Source organism: Phoca vitulina, unplaced genomic scaffold (genome assembly GCF_004348235.1).
Source record: "Phoca vitulina isolate PV1807 unplaced genomic scaffold, GSC_HSeal_1.0 scaffold47, whole genome shotgun sequence".
Classification (NCBI taxonomy): domain Eukaryota; kingdom Metazoa; phylum Chordata; class Mammalia; order Carnivora; family Phocidae; genus Phoca; species Phoca vitulina.
The window spans coordinates 9,088,532-9,105,506 of record NW_022589750.1 but is presented as its reverse complement, the minus strand read 5'-3'; the positions used below and the strand labels follow the sequence as shown (position 1 = coordinate 9,105,506).

The window sequence follows — 16,975 nt, the reverse complement described above, 5'->3', positions numbered from 1 at the left end:
AGATACAACATTGGTCAAAACAGAGGAGCTTATATTTGGAGTGGAGAAAGGAAAATAGTAAACATAAATATATGTCAAGTAGAGATAAGTATCATTAAGAAATTATAAGGTGAATAAGGGGGATAGTGAATGGCATTATTGGGCTCCCCTATTTTGTATATGGTGTTGAGGGAAGACTCTGGTGTTAAAGATGACATTCAAACAGGATCTGAAAAAGGTGAGTGAGTGAGAGCTATGTGGGTATCTGGGGATAGAGTTTGGCATGATGAATATCCAGGAGGCTGGAGTGGATTGAGGATGGTAGTGGAGGGTAAAGTAGTGGTAAGGGATAAGGGAGAGAGATATGAGGTTGGAGACTGGGTCAGATCACTGATTTCTGTGGGGTCAGAGTATCTGACTCACAGAAAACACACACACAAGCACACACACTACATGATAACCAAGTATGCACAAACACAGAACAGAAGGAAAAGTGCATCGAAACAGGACATATTATTATTACATGTTATAAACTCTAGTGTTTTTTTCTTCTTTTCTGTTCTATTTCACTCTCTAAAAATGCTGTGTGGCACTAAACTAATTACAAGAACCCTTAATAGTATAGGGGCACCTGGGTGGCTCAGTCTGTTAAGCGGCTGCCTTCAGCTCAAGTCATGATCCCATTGCCCTGGGATTCAGTCCTGCATCCGGCTTTCTGCCCACAAGGGAGCCTGCTTCTCCCTCTGCCTGCCGCTCTGCCTACTTGTGCTCTCTCTCTGTGTCTGTCAAATAAATAAATAAAATCTTAAAAAAAAAAAGAACCCTTAATAGTATAAACTACAGATTTTATTCTACAGTGGGGAGCCAACCAAAAATGCTGAGCATAGCTGACAGATGATCTAATCTGCTTTATTTTTTAAGTTAATTTGCATGGTTAAAATTTACTTTATGGCAATTTGAAACACACAAAAGTTGAGGTTATACCATAATGAACGCTCATTTATCAATCACCCAATGTCAATAACTATCAACAATTTGCCATTCTTGTTGTATCTATCACCTTACACATTTAAAAGAAACCATCAGACTACTGGGGGTTATGGGATTTGGGGGGGTGGGTAGTGTGGAAAAGGGGGAGTCCAGCTGGTAGAGCGTTCGGTGGGTTTTCCCTACTGAAACTCTAGAGACCTCAGCATTCCTTCTGAAATCCCGGCATAAGGATCACATGGAGGGGTTTGCTTTCTTTTCAGCAGCATTTTTGTGATGCCCGGTGCATTCCGGGTAGAAAAGTGCTTAGAAAGGCAGGATCCAGGGCACAGGTATGAAGATTGGATAGGCTGGATTTATATAGAGGTTCTCCTCCTCAGGGGTGGGGTGGGGGGTAGAGGTGGTGGTGAGCCTACAAGTTGGGAGTATGCACCCTCTCAACACCTCCTGCTTCTGGAAGTGATGAAGAAGATACCAACAACTCAACTGTCTTCCGTCTTGTCGCAGTAGAACCGAGTAGAAGTACATTCGGATGAGCCCATCATGGAGAGTTGGCTGTAGAATGTACCCCCAAAGGCTAAATTAACTGAACCTAGATAGGTATAAAATCAGTCTCTAAGAGATCTGGAGGACTGTCATGCGTATGGGAATGGCTAGCAAACAGGAAATAATAGGAACAATGCGGCACTCTTTTGGACTGAGACTGTAAACATCGAGGTGCTAAGAACAGTGATACAGCAGATGTGCTCCTCGCCCGGAGAGGGCTCCACCTCTCCGCGTCTCAGAATACTACACTTCGGTGACAGGAACCCAAAAGGCCATCAAAGTCCCCGGGCTCTGGGCTGAGGGTGCTGGAGCCTGGGAACCACCGAAGGTCTGCCCCAGAATGTGCGAGCACAGGGCGTCCGCCAGGATTCCTGGAAAGATGCGGAACCTCAAGCGTGGGACTGTCGTGTTGGGCTTTCTGAAGAAGTGCTGCAGCTCCGCTTATTCTATGAAGAGTGACCAGAGGGACTAGCTCATGGAAGGAGACCTCTGCTCTCCAGGCCCCAACCCCACCCTCCCCCAAACACTCTAGACAGTCCTTGATGGTTTAGTAAACGCCTCCAAAAGTTCCTGTCCACTTTCGCTGGGCTGCTAACGTTAACCTCTCCTTTTTGGGCCACGCGAGGGCTTGTCCCTGAGGGCAGAACAAGTGGGAGTCTGGAAGGTCAGGGCCGCGTTTCAACTCAGCCGAGCGGGGGGCTTTTCCGAGCCCAGGCGGCGGGCAGGGTTGGACTACATTTCCCAGGAGCCTCGGCGCGCACTTCCGCTTCCGGCTCCTTTGTCCGGACGCGCTCGGCTCGCGGCTAGTCAGTTCTTGTGGTCCTACCTACAGTGACCAGCTCGGTGTCTGAACCCGGGAGGAGCAGACGTTGGACGGGGGTGTGTGTCCAGCAGGGGATTGTCAGGCTTGGGGGTCTGGTCGCGCGTCCCACTGGGGATCTCCCTGAGCCCGCTGACCTGACCGTAATCCCTCCTGCTGGAGCTGGGGAGCTGTCTGTCAGGGCTCGGGCACCTTGACCCTGCCCCTCTGTTATGGGTTTTGTGTGTACGTGATGGTGGTGTGTACGTGTGTTTAAGCCTGAGACACGACCAGGTCCTTTGCTGAGGCCCCGCACAGCCTGAAGCGCTTGGCTGGAAGGTGAGGCAGGTAGGGCCCAAGGCTGTCCACGCTCCCAGGTCAGAGACCAACGCGCGTCTGCCCTTGTGCCCTTGCAACCCACAGCGTGGTGGATCCATTGTATAGACTCAGACGATGTTGACGCGGGAGGGCGTGGATGTAAGAGATCCATTTGTCTACGTCTCGAGAAAGCGATTATTGCTCAGTGATGTGACCGTAGGCAAGTTACTGAACTTTGCCTCTCCTGTTCCTTACCTGTCAAGTGAAATTTATTGTCCCTACCTTACGTGGTGATTGTGAGGATTCAGTGGAAATTTGATATGAAACAGTTGACACAGTGCCAGGCGCTAAGTAAGGGCTCAATCAGTGGTAGCCATTATGAATAGTAGGTATCCACCTCCCCATTTGTACATAAAAAGCAACTGGAACCCAGGGAGGAAAAGTTACTTGTTTTGGGTCACTTAGCCATCTGGTACATAGAAATGAGAACCCAGGTGCCTTCACTCCCAGCGGGGCACTTGCCACCGTGGCCTACACTTGTGTATCCTTCAGGCATGTTGGTAACATATCTTTACCTGTTGTCTGTGATTATCTATGTTCCTGGGTGTCTGTCTCTGCAGGGCCCTGGGGGAAAGGTTATATTGAGACTTCCCTGTGAATAGGGCTTCCTGAAGCCTGAGTGACTGCTGAACTTCTTGACTTTAGTCTTAGCTCAAAATATACTGCTTCAGACCCCCCCTCATCACTGTTATGGGTAGGGTCTCAGAGAATGAAAGACGAAATACAATGAAAAAGAATAATTCAATCCAGAATCTCTTCTAGAGTTTCTGGGAGAATGCTCGTAATCCCCAGGAAGAGACATGGAGGATTTGGGTGAAGTTGCTTTACCCAAATGGTGCAAAGACTGTGGTTATGGAGGATCAGAGCCACAAACTCCAGAACAGAGGTAAGAAACACAAGTAAGAGAAGCTTCTGCTGTTAGTTGGGCACCTACAGTGTGCACACAGTAATCTCATTTTAGTTTTTCTTTACAGCAGCCTTGTCAAATGTGTGTGGGCAGCTCTGAGACCTTGCGCAAGTCATCAATTTCCTCATTTGTAACAAGTGATTTATGGAAAGCATCTGGTACATGGTGAGTGCTCCATAAGTAGTAGTAACTTTACTGATATAATTCCCTTTTTACTTGAAGCTCTAAAAAGTAAGACATCTCACTCTCCATACTCTGTTATACTGGATGCCTCTCCAAAGAATGAGAGGGGGCAAGTCAGACTCCTTGGATAGATAAAAGGAAATGGACATGGAGAAGCAGAGGATTTGATCTGGCACTCTAGCACATGGAAGAGGTCAAGTGCAGAGCTGGGGCCTGCATCTGCAGGGTCCACTGCCCAATTCTGGCAGGATTGAGAACTGCTCCTGACTTCCTTTCAATCTCTCTCTTTTTAAAAAAAAAGATTTTATTTATTTGACACAGAGAGAGAGACATAGCAAGAGAGGGAACACAAGCAGGGGGAGTGGGAGAGGGAGAAGCAGGCTTCCAGCCGAGCAGGGAGCCCGATGCGGGGCTCGATCCCAGGATTCTGGGATCATGACCTGAGCCGAAGGCAGACGCTTAACGACTGAGCCACCCAGGTGCCCCGCCTTTCAACCTCTTTTAAGAAGTGTTCTTTCTTAAGGAGATACAAAAGGATGGCCCAGATGAGAAGGGGCTTCCACGGTGTAGCTTCAATCTGTTTGGTTTTCTGGGACATCCTGCCCTCACCCCCTCTGATTTCTCAGGGTCCTGAAACTTACAAGTTCCCGTCTCTACCCCATCCTTCACTGATTGTCAGAGTTCAGTACAAGGAGGGGACAGGCATTCTGCAGGGAAGTAGGGGTTTGGGATATGACCAGATACACTGATGATGCCTTTTGTTTTCATAAAACAAGGGATAGAAAGAAAATCCTATAGAATTTTTTTAATAAAAAGATTTATTAATTAGACGGTGTGTGAGTGCGCAGGGAGGGTCAGGGAGAGAGGGAAAGGGAGAGAGAGAATCTCCAGCAGACTCCCCGCTGAGCAGGGAGCCCGATGTGGGGCCTAGTCCTGTGACTCTGAGATCATGAGCTGAGCCTAAATCAAGACGACACTTAACTGACTGAGCCACTCAGGCACCCCCGACAAGGGGCTTTAAGTATTGCTTTTTGGTAATGGGGGAGAGTGAGAGTTAAAGAAATAATAAACTAGAATAGTAGGAAGGCAATTATATATAGAATAAAGTAAATGGCATATAGCCCTGTCACCCAAAGATAAGCTCAAAGAAGTGCACACAGTTAATATTATCGGTTTCTCCCAGTAGGCAAAAAATCAAAGTGGGAAGGGAAACTGTGAGCAGAACGTTGCTCAATGGGCATGGAGTCAAAGGAGTTAGGGGGATCATGAATTCATTCTCAACACTTTGGGCCTCCTGCCACCAGGAATACTATGTTGGTTGCTTGGGATGCAGGGGAGGACGAGATGACAGACTATGAGTTAGTGGATCACGTGTGTGGTGGAATGAACCTAGGATGGCTGCAAACTTAGCAGGGGCCTAGAATACTCATGATCTGGTGGCTGGTGCTTCCAGGTTGGGCACTGTTGCCCTTTGCCTCTGTGGCTCCTTTTTCTCGTTCTATGAAGTTGGAAAGTTTCTCCATTTGTGAATAAAGGAGTCTGGAAGCTTCCTGCCAACCCTAACAGTATATGGGTTTTTGTTGCTGTTGTCACAGGGATCCTCATTCTCAGAGCACAGGCTCAGGCTTATCCTGAACCCAGTTAATGATCATACAGAGAGTCATCCCTGAGGTTATCTTGGAAGCCTCATTACATAGGTGTCTGTGGGATCCTTCCAACCATATGATAGCCAAGGTCAGATGCACTTTTTGTCGTAAGTGGCTATTTCTAATATAATAGGTTTGAGACGCATACTAATAAACTGGATTCCTTTATTATTCTTCCCTTCCAGTTCTGCCATCTGGGGAGTCTGCCCTTTTCCAAAAGGGGTATCTTCAGGAGGAGAATATGGCTGCTCTTCTTCAGGCAGCAAAATCCCAGGTGAGTTGGGGATTTTCCTCTCATCCCTAAAATCTCATCTTAATTCCTGAAGTGAATAAATTTCTCTCTCATCGCATGAAGCTCGTCAGCCCTATTAGCATCAGCGGTTTTCAAAGATAGGATCAAGAGGGTGGGGTGGACCACCAACAACATGGCGACTGGGCATTCCTTATTGTGTGGAAGTAGCAGTGAAGATGGGGCTTGGCAGTCTCTCCCATCAGTTGGCAATAGAGGACAGAGGACCGAGAGCATTGTGGGGAGAGAGTCAGGCTTCCCTTCGTCCACTTGAGGCATTTGGCGTAGATCAGCAAAGGCACATGAGATATCTTTTGTATCCATCTGCTTAGAATGTTCTCCATGGGGAGAAAAGACCCGCACACAAATCCGTGTGACGCAAATCAGCAAATTTACTGACGGCCTACTTAATAAAGTGTTTCAGGGAAAATGTTGTATGGTTTCAGAGGAGAGTGAGCGTGTCTGGCTGAGAGAGATTTGGGAAAGCTTTATTCATTCAGCCAGCATCTTTAAAGCCCTTTTAAGGAGCCCCGGGCTCATAGTAGCAGTGAGATTTGAAGTGGGCCCTGAAGGATGAGTAGATTTTTTTTTAAAAGATTGTATTTATTTTCTTATTTTATAAGAAAGAGAGAGCAAGGTGATGGGCAGAGGGAGAGGGAGAGACAATCTTGAGCAGACTCTGTGCTTGAGCGCAGAGCCCAGCACGGGGCTCAATCTCATGACCCTAAGATCAAGAGTAGACACTTAACTGATTGAGCCACCCAGGTGCCCTGGATGAGTAGATTTTTGAGAAGATGTATTTGGGAAGTCAGTGACATAAATGGCTTAGAATTGAGGAAAGGTACTGCTTCTTCTGAGACAGGAAAAAAGGAAGTACAAAGTACATTGAAATCTTGGATATGTTGTCCTATAAAAATTTAGGAAGCTTCTGATCTGTTTGCCGTGTACTAATAATCACACCCAAAGTTCTTTCCTGGATATAAGTCTCAAGCTTGGTATATTTTGCAGTTTCTTACTTACCATGTCTCTTTCTTTTTTCTTTTTTTTTTTTTAACCATGTCTTTCTTAATGAAGATAAGCTTAAGTTTGCCGAACAATAGGCTTGGATGGGAACGCCATATCCTTAACTTGATCTTTTTTATAGGACTAAGTCACTATGTTTAGCTGAGAAGTTTTAATGGGCCTTTGTTGTTCAAAGCCTTTTTTAGATTTCCTGTTGTATGAGATCTAGAAACAGTTTGCTTTTCCAACCATGTGAAGCCCCAAATTTCTGTACTCTGTATTCCATTTTATTTTAGCTTGAAAATTGGTAAATTCCTTCCTGAGCTCAACTCTTTCTTTGCCAAATATATCCAGAAGCATCCTGCACAAGCTAGCATTTTGGCTCTTTCCAACTTATTCCCCCAGAGCTGCAGGCCCAGTGAACTTTTGGTCTGCCTTCCCAGTTACTAATTACTTTGCCAGTGTAGATCAAGAGTCTACATCATTCCAGGCTTAACTACCCATTTCTTTGACGTTTGCTGCCTGAATGTCAAGCCAATGCCCCTGGTATATTTTAGGTGTTTGTTATGATATCTTCTACTTCAAGGTGTTAGTTTCTGAATTAATTAGGCTTGGCTAACTTGTAACTGGTGTAACTGATAGACCCAAAATGTATAATGGCCCCAGTATAATAGAAGTTTATTTCTTGTTCTTGTAACCATATGACTAGGTCAGCAGGTTGATAGGGTGGCCATTCAGGGCCTTGAGCTATTTGAAGCTCTAATATCTCTACCACATGGCTCCCAAACTCACTTTTGGGGTCATCTCCATGTCCCAGCCACAAGGGGAGAGCAGTTTGGAGGAATGCATGTGAGTCAGGCCTGGAAATGGTGCACGTCACTTCTGCTTGCATTCTCTTGGCTTGAACTCAGTCACATGGCCACATCTAACTGCAAAGGAGATTGGGAAATGTTTGTCTACCTAGAAAGATGAGGAGGTGAAGTGTACTTTAGTGAGCAGTTAGCAGCTTCTGCCACTCTCCTCAAACATTTAGGTTATTTAGAACTCTTTTGCTATTGTAAATTATAAATAGATAAGAATCTGTTGATAACTCTTTACTCATATCTCCAGTCATTTTATTACAATTGATTTCTAGATATAAAATCAGTATGTCAAAAGGGTATACACATTTTTAAAATTTTTTTATTATTATGTTAATCACCATACATTACATCATTAGTTTTAGATGTAGTGTTCCATGATTCATTGTTTGTGCATAACACCCAGTGCTCCATGCAGAACGTGCCCTCTTTAATACCCATCACCAGGCTAACCCATCCTCCCACCCCCCTCCCCTCTAGAACCCTCAGTTTGTTTTTCAGAGTCCATCGTCTCTCATGGTTCGTCTCCCCCTCCGATTTCCCCCCCTTCATTCTTCCCCTCCTGCTATCTTCTTCTTCTTCTTTTTTTTTTTCTTAACATATATTGCATTATTTTTTTCAGAGGTACAGATCTGTGATTCAACAGTCTTGCACAATTCACAGCGCTCACCATAGCACATACCCTCCCCAGTGTCTATCACCCAGCCACCCCATCCCTCCCACCCAACCCCCCACTCCAGCAACCCTCAGTTTGTTTCCTGAGATTAAGAATTCCTTATATCAGTGAGGTCATATGATACATGTCTTTCTCTGTTTGACTTATTTCGCTCAGCATAACAAGGGGTATACACATTTTAAGACTCTTTAACCTACGAGTCAATATGCCTTTGACACTATGAACATAGTTGGATCCATTTCCTCTCCATTCCATGAATCTCCCCTAATTCTGCCTCATTCAACCGTTATTTCCAAACCCCATGCAGGTGCTTCAGGGCTTATCCTTCAAGGATGTGGCTGTGAACTTCACTGAGGAAGAATGGAGAGAACTGGACCCTGCTCAGAGAGACTTGTACAGGGATGTAATGCTTGAGAACTATAGGAACCTGGTCTCCTTGGGTAAGGTTGGGTCCTCACCTCAGGTAGGCATTTTGGGATGCCATTGCTTTCTAAAGATTCCCATGCTCCTATTAGGGGACGATCAGAAAGGAGGCTTTGGGGGGTGTTTGGGTGGCTCAGTCGATTAAGCATCCAATTCTTGATTTTGGTTTAGGTCATGATCTCAGGGTCATGGGACCCACCTCGTGTGGGGCCCTGTGCTCAGCAGGGACTCTGCTTGTCCCTTTTCCTCTGCTCGTCCTGCCCTCTGAAAGAAAGAAAGAGAGAAAGAAACAAAGAAGGCTTTGGTTAACATTTTCCTCCAGAATCCAGAGCAGATCCTTAAACTGTTTCTCACCCTACTTTGGTAGAAAATGTATAATTGCTTTTGACAATTAGTTACTTGTTTTCTGCTCTTGAAAACACAAGAGTGGGACTGAAAATGGGGTGGCCCTTTGTCCTGGAAACTGACAATCAGATTCTATTTCTTTCCCTTGAGTAGGATTTCCATTTTCTAAACCTGATATCATCTCCCAGTTGGAACAAGCAGGAAACCCATGGATGCAGGAGAGAGAAGTGCTAAGAAGCAGCTGCACACGTAAGTAAGAACAAGGCAGACAACATCTTTTGAAATATGAGTTAGGGGTTCTTCCCCAAATCCTCCAGGCCTGTAGAAAATGTTGAGGCCCCCTCTAAGTCTCATCTTCATGTTGACATATCAGAATCTCATTAGTCTAACTCTTATTTCTTCCCAGAATTAAGGAAGGTACTCCCTCCTTAAAGTTATAACGCTGACACTTGATCCAGAGATCATAGTTGTGCCTCATTCTGGCATTTTATGAGGTCATTCCCTTTTCCTCTCTAGTAGCTGGAGTCTCTCCTTCATTTACTTTGTCTTCGTTGTACCTAGTTTTTTCCTACCTAAAAAGTAAGAAGAGAATGAAAGAATTTGAATGTAAGTTTAAGGAGTGTGATCTTACATCCGATTTTAAGGTTGTAAAATTGATAGAATTTGCTGAGTATATGTGGGAGGTGAGGGAGAAACAGACAAAGATGATTTCCAGGTTTCTGGCTTGGCTGTGTAGGTAGGTGGAAGTTCTCTTCCCCGAGGTGGAAAACACAGGAGAAATGGCAAGTTTAGGGGGGTGGGGTGGAAGATGAGTTCTGTTCATTCTGTTGGAAGAGTCTATAGCAGATCTAAACCAGTGGTTCTCAAACAGGGGTGATTTTGCCCCCAGGGGACATGTCTGAAGACTGGGAGGATGCTATGGGCATCTAGTGGGTCGAGGCCAAAGATGCTGCTAAGTATCCTACCATGCACAGGACAGCCCCTCCCACAAAGACTTGTCTTGACAAAATGTCAGTAGTGCTGCAGTTGAGAAACTCTGGTCTAAGTAGGGGTGTCTGGAAGGTAGATGAATATAAGGAGGAGATGTCAAATGGATCTTGGTGAAGGAAAGAGATCATAACTGGTGGTACAGCTTGAGAGTCATCTGAGAATAGATGGTAATTGAAGTCATGGGAGTGGATGAAATATGAAAATTGAGCAATAGAGCATGAAAAAAGTTGCAAGAGAACTTAGAAGCCCAATGAACACACACATTTAAGTATCTGCTAGCTGTCTATATATGTATGTATCTATATCACTTGTGTACTTTAAAAAAAAAACACATGGGGAAAATGTTGTCAAAACAATAAAACAGTAATGATTTTTAATAATGGGTGATGGCAGTAGAGGTATGTTATACAAATTTTATCCATATAAATGAAGGAAAGGGAATCCAGAAAGGATACTAAGAAAGGGTGGCCAGAGCAGAAGGAAACCAGGTCAGGTTATTGTTGTAGAAGCCAACAGAAAAGAGCATTTCAAGGAGGGGAGGCGCTCATAGTGATATATTCTAGAGAGGTCAAGACCTGAAGAGCATGCATTGGACTTAACAGGTTGTTCCTTCTTTTTGGCTAACCTGATAATGGATTAGTTCCCCTGCTACCGTTTCTCTCCCCTGCTTAACTTATGTTGCCTTCTTTTAACTTTGATTTTCTATATTATATAAGGTTGTCAAAGCCACATACTGAGGTTACTTTGAAAATAGTCCAGCTTGCAAAACACATGTGCTGTTTGTCTTACCCTTCATAAGGCTGAAAGACTACTTACAAGATCCTCAATTATAAAGTCCCAACTTTACAACAATTAAGATGTATGTCATGTGTAGTTTACCTATAAGAAAGCTGAACTAGGGGCGCCTGGGTGGCTCAGTCGTTAAGCGTCTGCCTTCAGCTCAGGTCTTGATCCCAGGGTCCTGGGATCGAGCCCCGCATCGGGCTCCCTGCTTTGCGGGAAGCCTGCTTCTCCCTCTCCCACTCCCCCTGCTTGTTTTCCCTCTCTCGCTGTGTCTCTCTGTCAAATAAATAAATAAAATCTTAAAAAAAAAAAAAGAAAAGAAAGCTGAACTAGTACTAGTAGTAAGCCTAATCCCCTGATCCTCCTAAAATTTATGCATTCTCCTGAACTTTGACCCTCTTTGTCTTTTTGGGGGGTGTGTATGTGTGTATTTTGGGAGGCCCAGAGAGAGGGGGAAAAAGTGAAAGCTGAAGGAAATCTTTCAGCTATCAAAGCTGAAGGAAATATTACCATTCTGGCAAATGGTAATATTCAGAGTGGCAAAGGAAAATCTGGTTAATGATCTTATTGAATCCAACAGCAACCTCAGGCATAATCAAGGAGAGTTAATGGGGAACTCTGCCAGTGGGAATGGAAGATGTAGGCATTAAAGGATGACCCTAGCTGGAGTGAACTCCAGACAGGGGACACAGGGGACTGCTGGTGGTGGTGGTACCAAAAGCCAGGGAAGATTCTAGTGGTTCAGCGGCTAGGGGCAGCTATCATTCCTATGTACAATACCAATCATTTCCCAACTGAAAATCTCCCTAACACATTATTTTACAGCATTCATCATTCTTGAAATTATTTGATTAATACTTACCTTCCCCAAAAGACTGTAAATCTCAAAAGAGCTGGTACTATATCTGCTTTGTTTATCATTGAATCCTAGCATGTAACACAGTGCCTAGCTCATAATAGGTGTTCAATAAATTATCTATTGACTACCTGACTTATATTTGTGACTAATGGTATTTACATACTTTTATTATCTCAATCCTGCTTTAGTCATTTCCTTCTTCTAGTACAGGGAACTTTTTTTACTTTTCCCCTCCAGATTTGGAGACCAGAAAGTCAAACCCAAAGGAGGTATTTTCTGAAAAAGAATCATGCCAGGGGATAAGTATGGAGAGAAGCACAGGGGCTGATGCAAGGGCTTCCAGTTTGAAGGAAGCCTGGGGATATGCAGAGATCAAAGAGAATGGTCAAGATAGACTCTGGAAAGAAGCAACAGTTATCTACAAGAAAAGAACTTCTAGAACTGATAGTAACCCCAAATATATTGAATCTGGCAGACGTGTTAGTCTGAAGTCAGACTTTGTTATACAATCAAGATACCCTGAAGAAGAGAGACCATATACGTCTCATGCTCAGGGAAGGAGCTTTAAACAGAATTCAAAATTAATAAGACATCAGAAAGATAGCCCAAATGAGAAAACTCTTCAGTGTAATGTACGTAGTAAAATATTCAGTGATCGCTCAGTTTATGTTCAACATCGTATAGCTCATAGTGGAGAAAACAATTTGAAATGTAATCCGGATGGGAAGACCTTTGGTCACGGTATACACTGCACTGAACATCAGAAAACTAATATTGGAGAGAAGTCTTGTGAAGATAGGAAAGGCTATACCTGGAACTCACACCTTACCAAACATCATCAGAGTGTTCATGGTGGGAAGGAATATAATGTGCATGAAAGAGCCTTAATTCAGAATGCACCATTTATTCAACATCAGAGAACCCAACATGGAGAGAAACCGTATGAATGTAGTGAATGTAGAAAAACTTTTGGTAATTATTCAGCCCTTACAGTACATCAGAGAATTCATACTGGAGAGAAACCATATGAATGCAAGGAATGTGGAAAAGCCTTTAATCATAACGTCTCTCTTATCCAACACCAGAGAATCCATACTGGAGAGAAGCCCCATGAATGTAATGAATGCGGGAAGGCTTTCATTCAGATAACGCACTTTATTCAACATCAACGAATTCATACTGGCGAGAAACCTTATGAATGTAACAAATGTGGTAAAGCCTTCAGTCACAATTCATCCCGTATTGAACATCAGTTTATTCATACTGGAGAGAAGCCCTATGAATGCAGGGAATGTGGGAAAGCCTTTAGTCACAACTCTTCCCTCATTGTCCATCAGTTTATTCACACTGGAGAGAAACCCTATGAATGTAGTGAGTGCGGCAAGGTCTTTAGTCAAAGCTCACACCTCTATCAACATCAGAGAACTCACACTGGAGAGAAACCTTACACCTGCAATGACTGTGGGAAAGCCTTCAGTGATCGATCAGCACTTATTCGACATCAGAGAACTCATACTGGAGAAAAACCCTACAAGTGTAGAGAATGTGGTAAAGCTTTCAGCCAGAGCTCAACCCTCACAAAACACACAAAAACCCACACTGGAGAGAAACCTTACACCTGTAAAGATTGTGGGAAAGCCTTCAGCCAGAGTTCATCGCTGACGCAACATCAGAAGATTCATACTGGAGAGAAACCATTTGATTGTCGCGAGTGTGGGAAAGCCTTCAGTAGAAGTGCCCATCTTACTCAACATCAGAGGATTCACACTGGAGAGAAACCCTGTGAGTGTAATGAATGTGGCAGAGCCTTCAGGTGTAGTTCAGCCCTCATTAGGCATCAGAGACTTCACAGTGGAGAATCACTCTGAATGTGTGGTCATTCAGACTCCTCACTTTGTTAAATACCAAAGAATCCTACTTTCATGGGTTATTATAATTGTGATCCCCCCCTTTTTTTGAAAATGCTCTCCTCCCATTTTCTCCTGCAAAGAATTAGCTGCCATAATACCACAAATCCATGTGAAGAAATACTGATCTGAAAGCTGGAATAGCCCAAGAAACCAACCATCAATCTTTCTGTGTGTGTGTGTATTTTCATCTGTACCTGAAAATGACTGATGTCACCATGAAGTGATTTTTTTTTTCCTGGCCCCAGGAATAGGCTCTTCCAACATGCAAAGGAATTCCAGTTGTTCAAACTTGAGCTCATTGCCCCTCCTTGTACTGATTGGAATACTGCCATGTCCAAGTGAAATAGACTCATGGTTGATCATATATTCAAATACCACCTTTCTATAAATCTTTGCCTTAATATACAATCATTCCTACCCCTAGCAGTACTGTCCTCATTAAAAGGGCTACTTTGAACTCTCCCTTCTTACTGACTTTCCCGTCCTTCTCTTCTATTTAAAGTCTTACACACTTGAGTGTTAGTTACAGCTTGAAGTTCAACAGGGCTTGAGTTTCAGAGCTGAAAAGCACAACTAAAGATAGAGGAAAAAGGGATTTTTGTTCTGAAAATTATAAGACAAAATACTCTGAAGAAATGGTAACATCTGGAAATAATTATTGAAATACATGAAATTTTTAGTACCTTTTAGAAATTGGAGACAAGAAAAAAAAGAGTCCTCCATAAAAGTGTTTGTTATTAGAATCAGAGCTCTTCAAATAATGTTAGTTAACATCTTAGGTATAGCAAGGCCCTTTCAAAAACTTTTCTTTCCTGGAGCCAGTTAGTGTGGGTTGTGGAGAAACATTTGCCCTTCCTTCAGAGGCCTGATTTAGAATGAATTTATATGGTTAAAACCAATTTATGTGGTTAAAACTGCTTGTGATGGACTTCTGTTGAGTGAAGGGAAAATTAACATACATGTTACATCTCAAATTCCTCTAAGAAGCTTGGATAGTTTTCACTATTGTGATGAGCTCGTTGTATGGTGACCCCGGGCTTGATTTGAGGATTGTAGGAAGAGATCTTTGTTGATTAAAGCAGGGCTTTCTGCCTTTTCTGAGGGGGCATTAATCGTTTTTTTTCTTTTTGTTTTTTTTAATCAAGAGGTAGTTGTCACATTATCACTCTTTTCAATTTGCAAGTTAGTCTCCTTTAGGACCCGACTTAAATTGTCACCTTCTCCTTGACCACCACAGTTGAAAATAACCTCCTTCTCTGAAAACCTTTGCCATTCATTATATCCCTTATATATGCCTATAAAACATTTTTAGTTCGATCTTAATATCTGGTTTTATCTCCAGCTTTAACACAGTTCTCCCCATGAGGAAAGTAACTATCTTTAGGTTACTTCTAGGTTAGGTCTTTTATTGTTGATTTTAAACAAAATAATAGTTACACACGGTTATAAAAATTCATATAAGATGAGTTGTTCAATGAGAAGTCATCCCTGTAGTACCTTTGATACGCATCATACATTAGATGGTTTCTGGATATGTTTTGCCAGCATCATGCATACAAAATATAGTGGCTTGAGATAAACATTTTGGAGAAAATCTTATCATACTTACATTTTACTTAATAGGCATTCAACCATATGCACCAAGACACCCCCCTCCAAAAAAGCCCAACAGATAAATTAGTGAAATTAGACATACTGTAAAATTATATTTTACATACATAACATTCTGTTGTTTACTTATACATTTATACATGTGAACACATAATAGCATGTGTTATCAGAGTTATACACAAAGCTATGTAACTGCATTTTATGAGCAAACGCAGAGATTTATAAGGACAATATTGATAATACTCTATTTCCACCTTATGGGCTCACTACTGAAGGTAATTTTGTTTCTCCAAAGAATTGACAGGCACAGACAATACATTTGTATACTCCTTTATTCCTCTCCGTGAATGTTTTTGCTCAGTTGGCCAGAGTTGATTATATCAGAAGATATGCCAATTCATCCTAGTAGGAAGGTTGCTATGATACAGCATCATGGAGAATTGAGAAATACTTCTGTTTCATTTAGGTTAAAAAATCCATTTCCGGGGTGCCTGGGTGGCTCAGTCGGTTAAGCGTCTGCCTTCGGCTCAGGTCATGATCCTGGGGTCCTGGGATCGAGCCCCGCATCGGGCTCCCTGCTCTGCGGGAAGCCTGCTTCTCCCTCTCCCACTCCCCCTGCTTGTGTTCCCTCTCTCGCTGTCTCTCTCTCTGTCAAATAAATAAATAAAATCTTTAAAAAAAAAAAATCCATTTCCCCAAATAAACCTGGCCTTAGGTATCTGGATAAGCAGACCTAGCTTAAATCTCTTCTTTAGTAAATGTAAGAAAGGAAAGCTACCTGGTTTTTGCCCTTATCCTAGAAATGCAACTCAAGAAGCAGGCATTGATACTCCATTCCTTTCCTTTTATAAGCATAAAGTAAGGCAGAATTCAGTGTATAAACTGCCATCTGTTTTTTCTTTGTATTTTAGCTCTTCCCAGACCCCTTTCAGAGGATTTCCATGACAATAATAGCTAATACTTGAGGTAAAGATTTATTACATGCTAGACACTGTTCAGGAACCTTTGTATGTATCAACTCATTCATTTCTTCCAACAATACCCTTAAATTTAGGCACACCTTATCCCTATTTTGTAGAGGAGGCAACCATGACTCAGAAAGGCAGTCACTGGCTGACGTGGAAACACTGTGGAGCTGAGATTTAAACTCAGGTAGTCCAGCTCAAGAGTCCTTGTTCTTAGCCTTTTTACTCTACCGCCTCTTTGCCCATGTGCGTTTGTATGTGTGGCCCTGAGATAAGTATTGAGGAAGGCTGCTGAGCATGCCAATCACCAGGGCATAATGGAACCACTTGCTAGGGACGGTGGAAGCATCAGTGAGTGATGGGACTATAGATGTCAGAACTTGCTTTTCTCCATGTTATACAATCTGGGAGCCTTGGGGAAGACCATATGCCAAGAGTAGATGGCTTCTGTATTGACTTAGAGGCAGAGCTCAGAGTTAGGGCACTCTTCACATTAAGACACCATCCAAAGGGAGCCTCGTTGGATGGGACAGTATCGTCTGGGATTTGTTCCTGTGTAGGCTCCAGAGGAAAGAGTTCTGGGTTAAGAGGTGCCTCCTCTAATATAATCCAGGTTATGGCGCCTACTTAGGCAACTGCTATAAGTGTAATAAGGTATTAAATAGCATACAGGAGAGTCAGAGTGGTTTTCCTTGGATATAAAGCCCAACTTTACTTACCAGTCCCTTTGAGAGAGGCCAGTGTTTTTAACAGCTCTGTGTGGTCCTTAAGATTCATGACTGTGACAAGGCCAGGGGCTTCTAGAGCAGAGAACCGGGGCTGATAGTCCTTCCTGAA

At 43.1% G+C, this 16,975-nt stretch overlaps 2 protein-coding genes across 5 annotated transcripts in view; both read left to right on the top strand.

Annotated features, from left to right (window-relative positions):
• The first annotated feature begins 2,291 nt into the window (after window positions 1-2,291).
• Window positions 2,292-15,238, top strand: LOC116649198 (zinc finger protein 883-like). 4 transcript variants are annotated; one of them, XM_032431756.1, is made up of 7 exons: window positions 2,292-2,391; window positions 3,452-3,575; window positions 3,667-3,761; window positions 5,611-5,699; window positions 8,560-8,692; window positions 9,174-9,269; window positions 11,890-15,238. In XM_032431756.1, the coding sequence occupies exons 4-7, from the start codon at window positions 5,667-5,669 to the stop codon at window positions 13,518-13,520; spliced, it is 1,893 nt and encodes a 630-aa protein (XP_032287647.1). In that variant the 5' UTR covers window positions 2,292-2,391; window positions 3,452-3,575; window positions 3,667-3,761; window positions 5,611-5,666; the 3' UTR covers window positions 13,521-15,238. The 4 variants fall into 4 exon arrangements, with proteins under 4 accessions (XP_032287647.1, XP_032287646.1, XP_032287648.1 ...); XM_032431755.1 differs by having other exon boundaries at window positions 3,664-3,761; XM_032431757.1 differs by having other exon boundaries at window positions 3,651-3,761.
• The window catches only part of TRIM16 (tripartite motif containing 16), a 50,375-nt gene continuing 42,309 nt past the window's right edge, over window positions 8,910-16,975 (top strand). Inside the window, exon 1 of the mRNA XM_032431760.1 lies at window positions 8,910-9,269. The gene's annotated coding sequence lies outside the window, so the exon portion shown is untranslated. The remainder of the gene's footprint in view (window positions 9,270-16,975) is intronic.

What these genes read in the sequence shown, in the direction of transcription:
- LOC116649198 (XM_032431756.1), top strand. Translation starts at nt 5,667, where the DNA reads ATGGCTGCTCTTCTTCAGGCAGCAAAATCCCAG. An exon ending in TAGGAACCTGGTCTCCTTGG is followed by an intron (nt 8,693 to 9,173) that starts GTAAGGTTGGGT and finishes TCCCTTGAGTAG; the next exon opens with GATTTCCATTTTCTAAACCT. An exon ending in GCTAAGAAGCAGCTGCACAC is followed by an intron (nt 9,270 to 11,889) that starts GTAAGTAAGAAC and finishes TTTCCCCTCCAG; the next exon opens with ATTTGGAGACCAGAAAGTCA.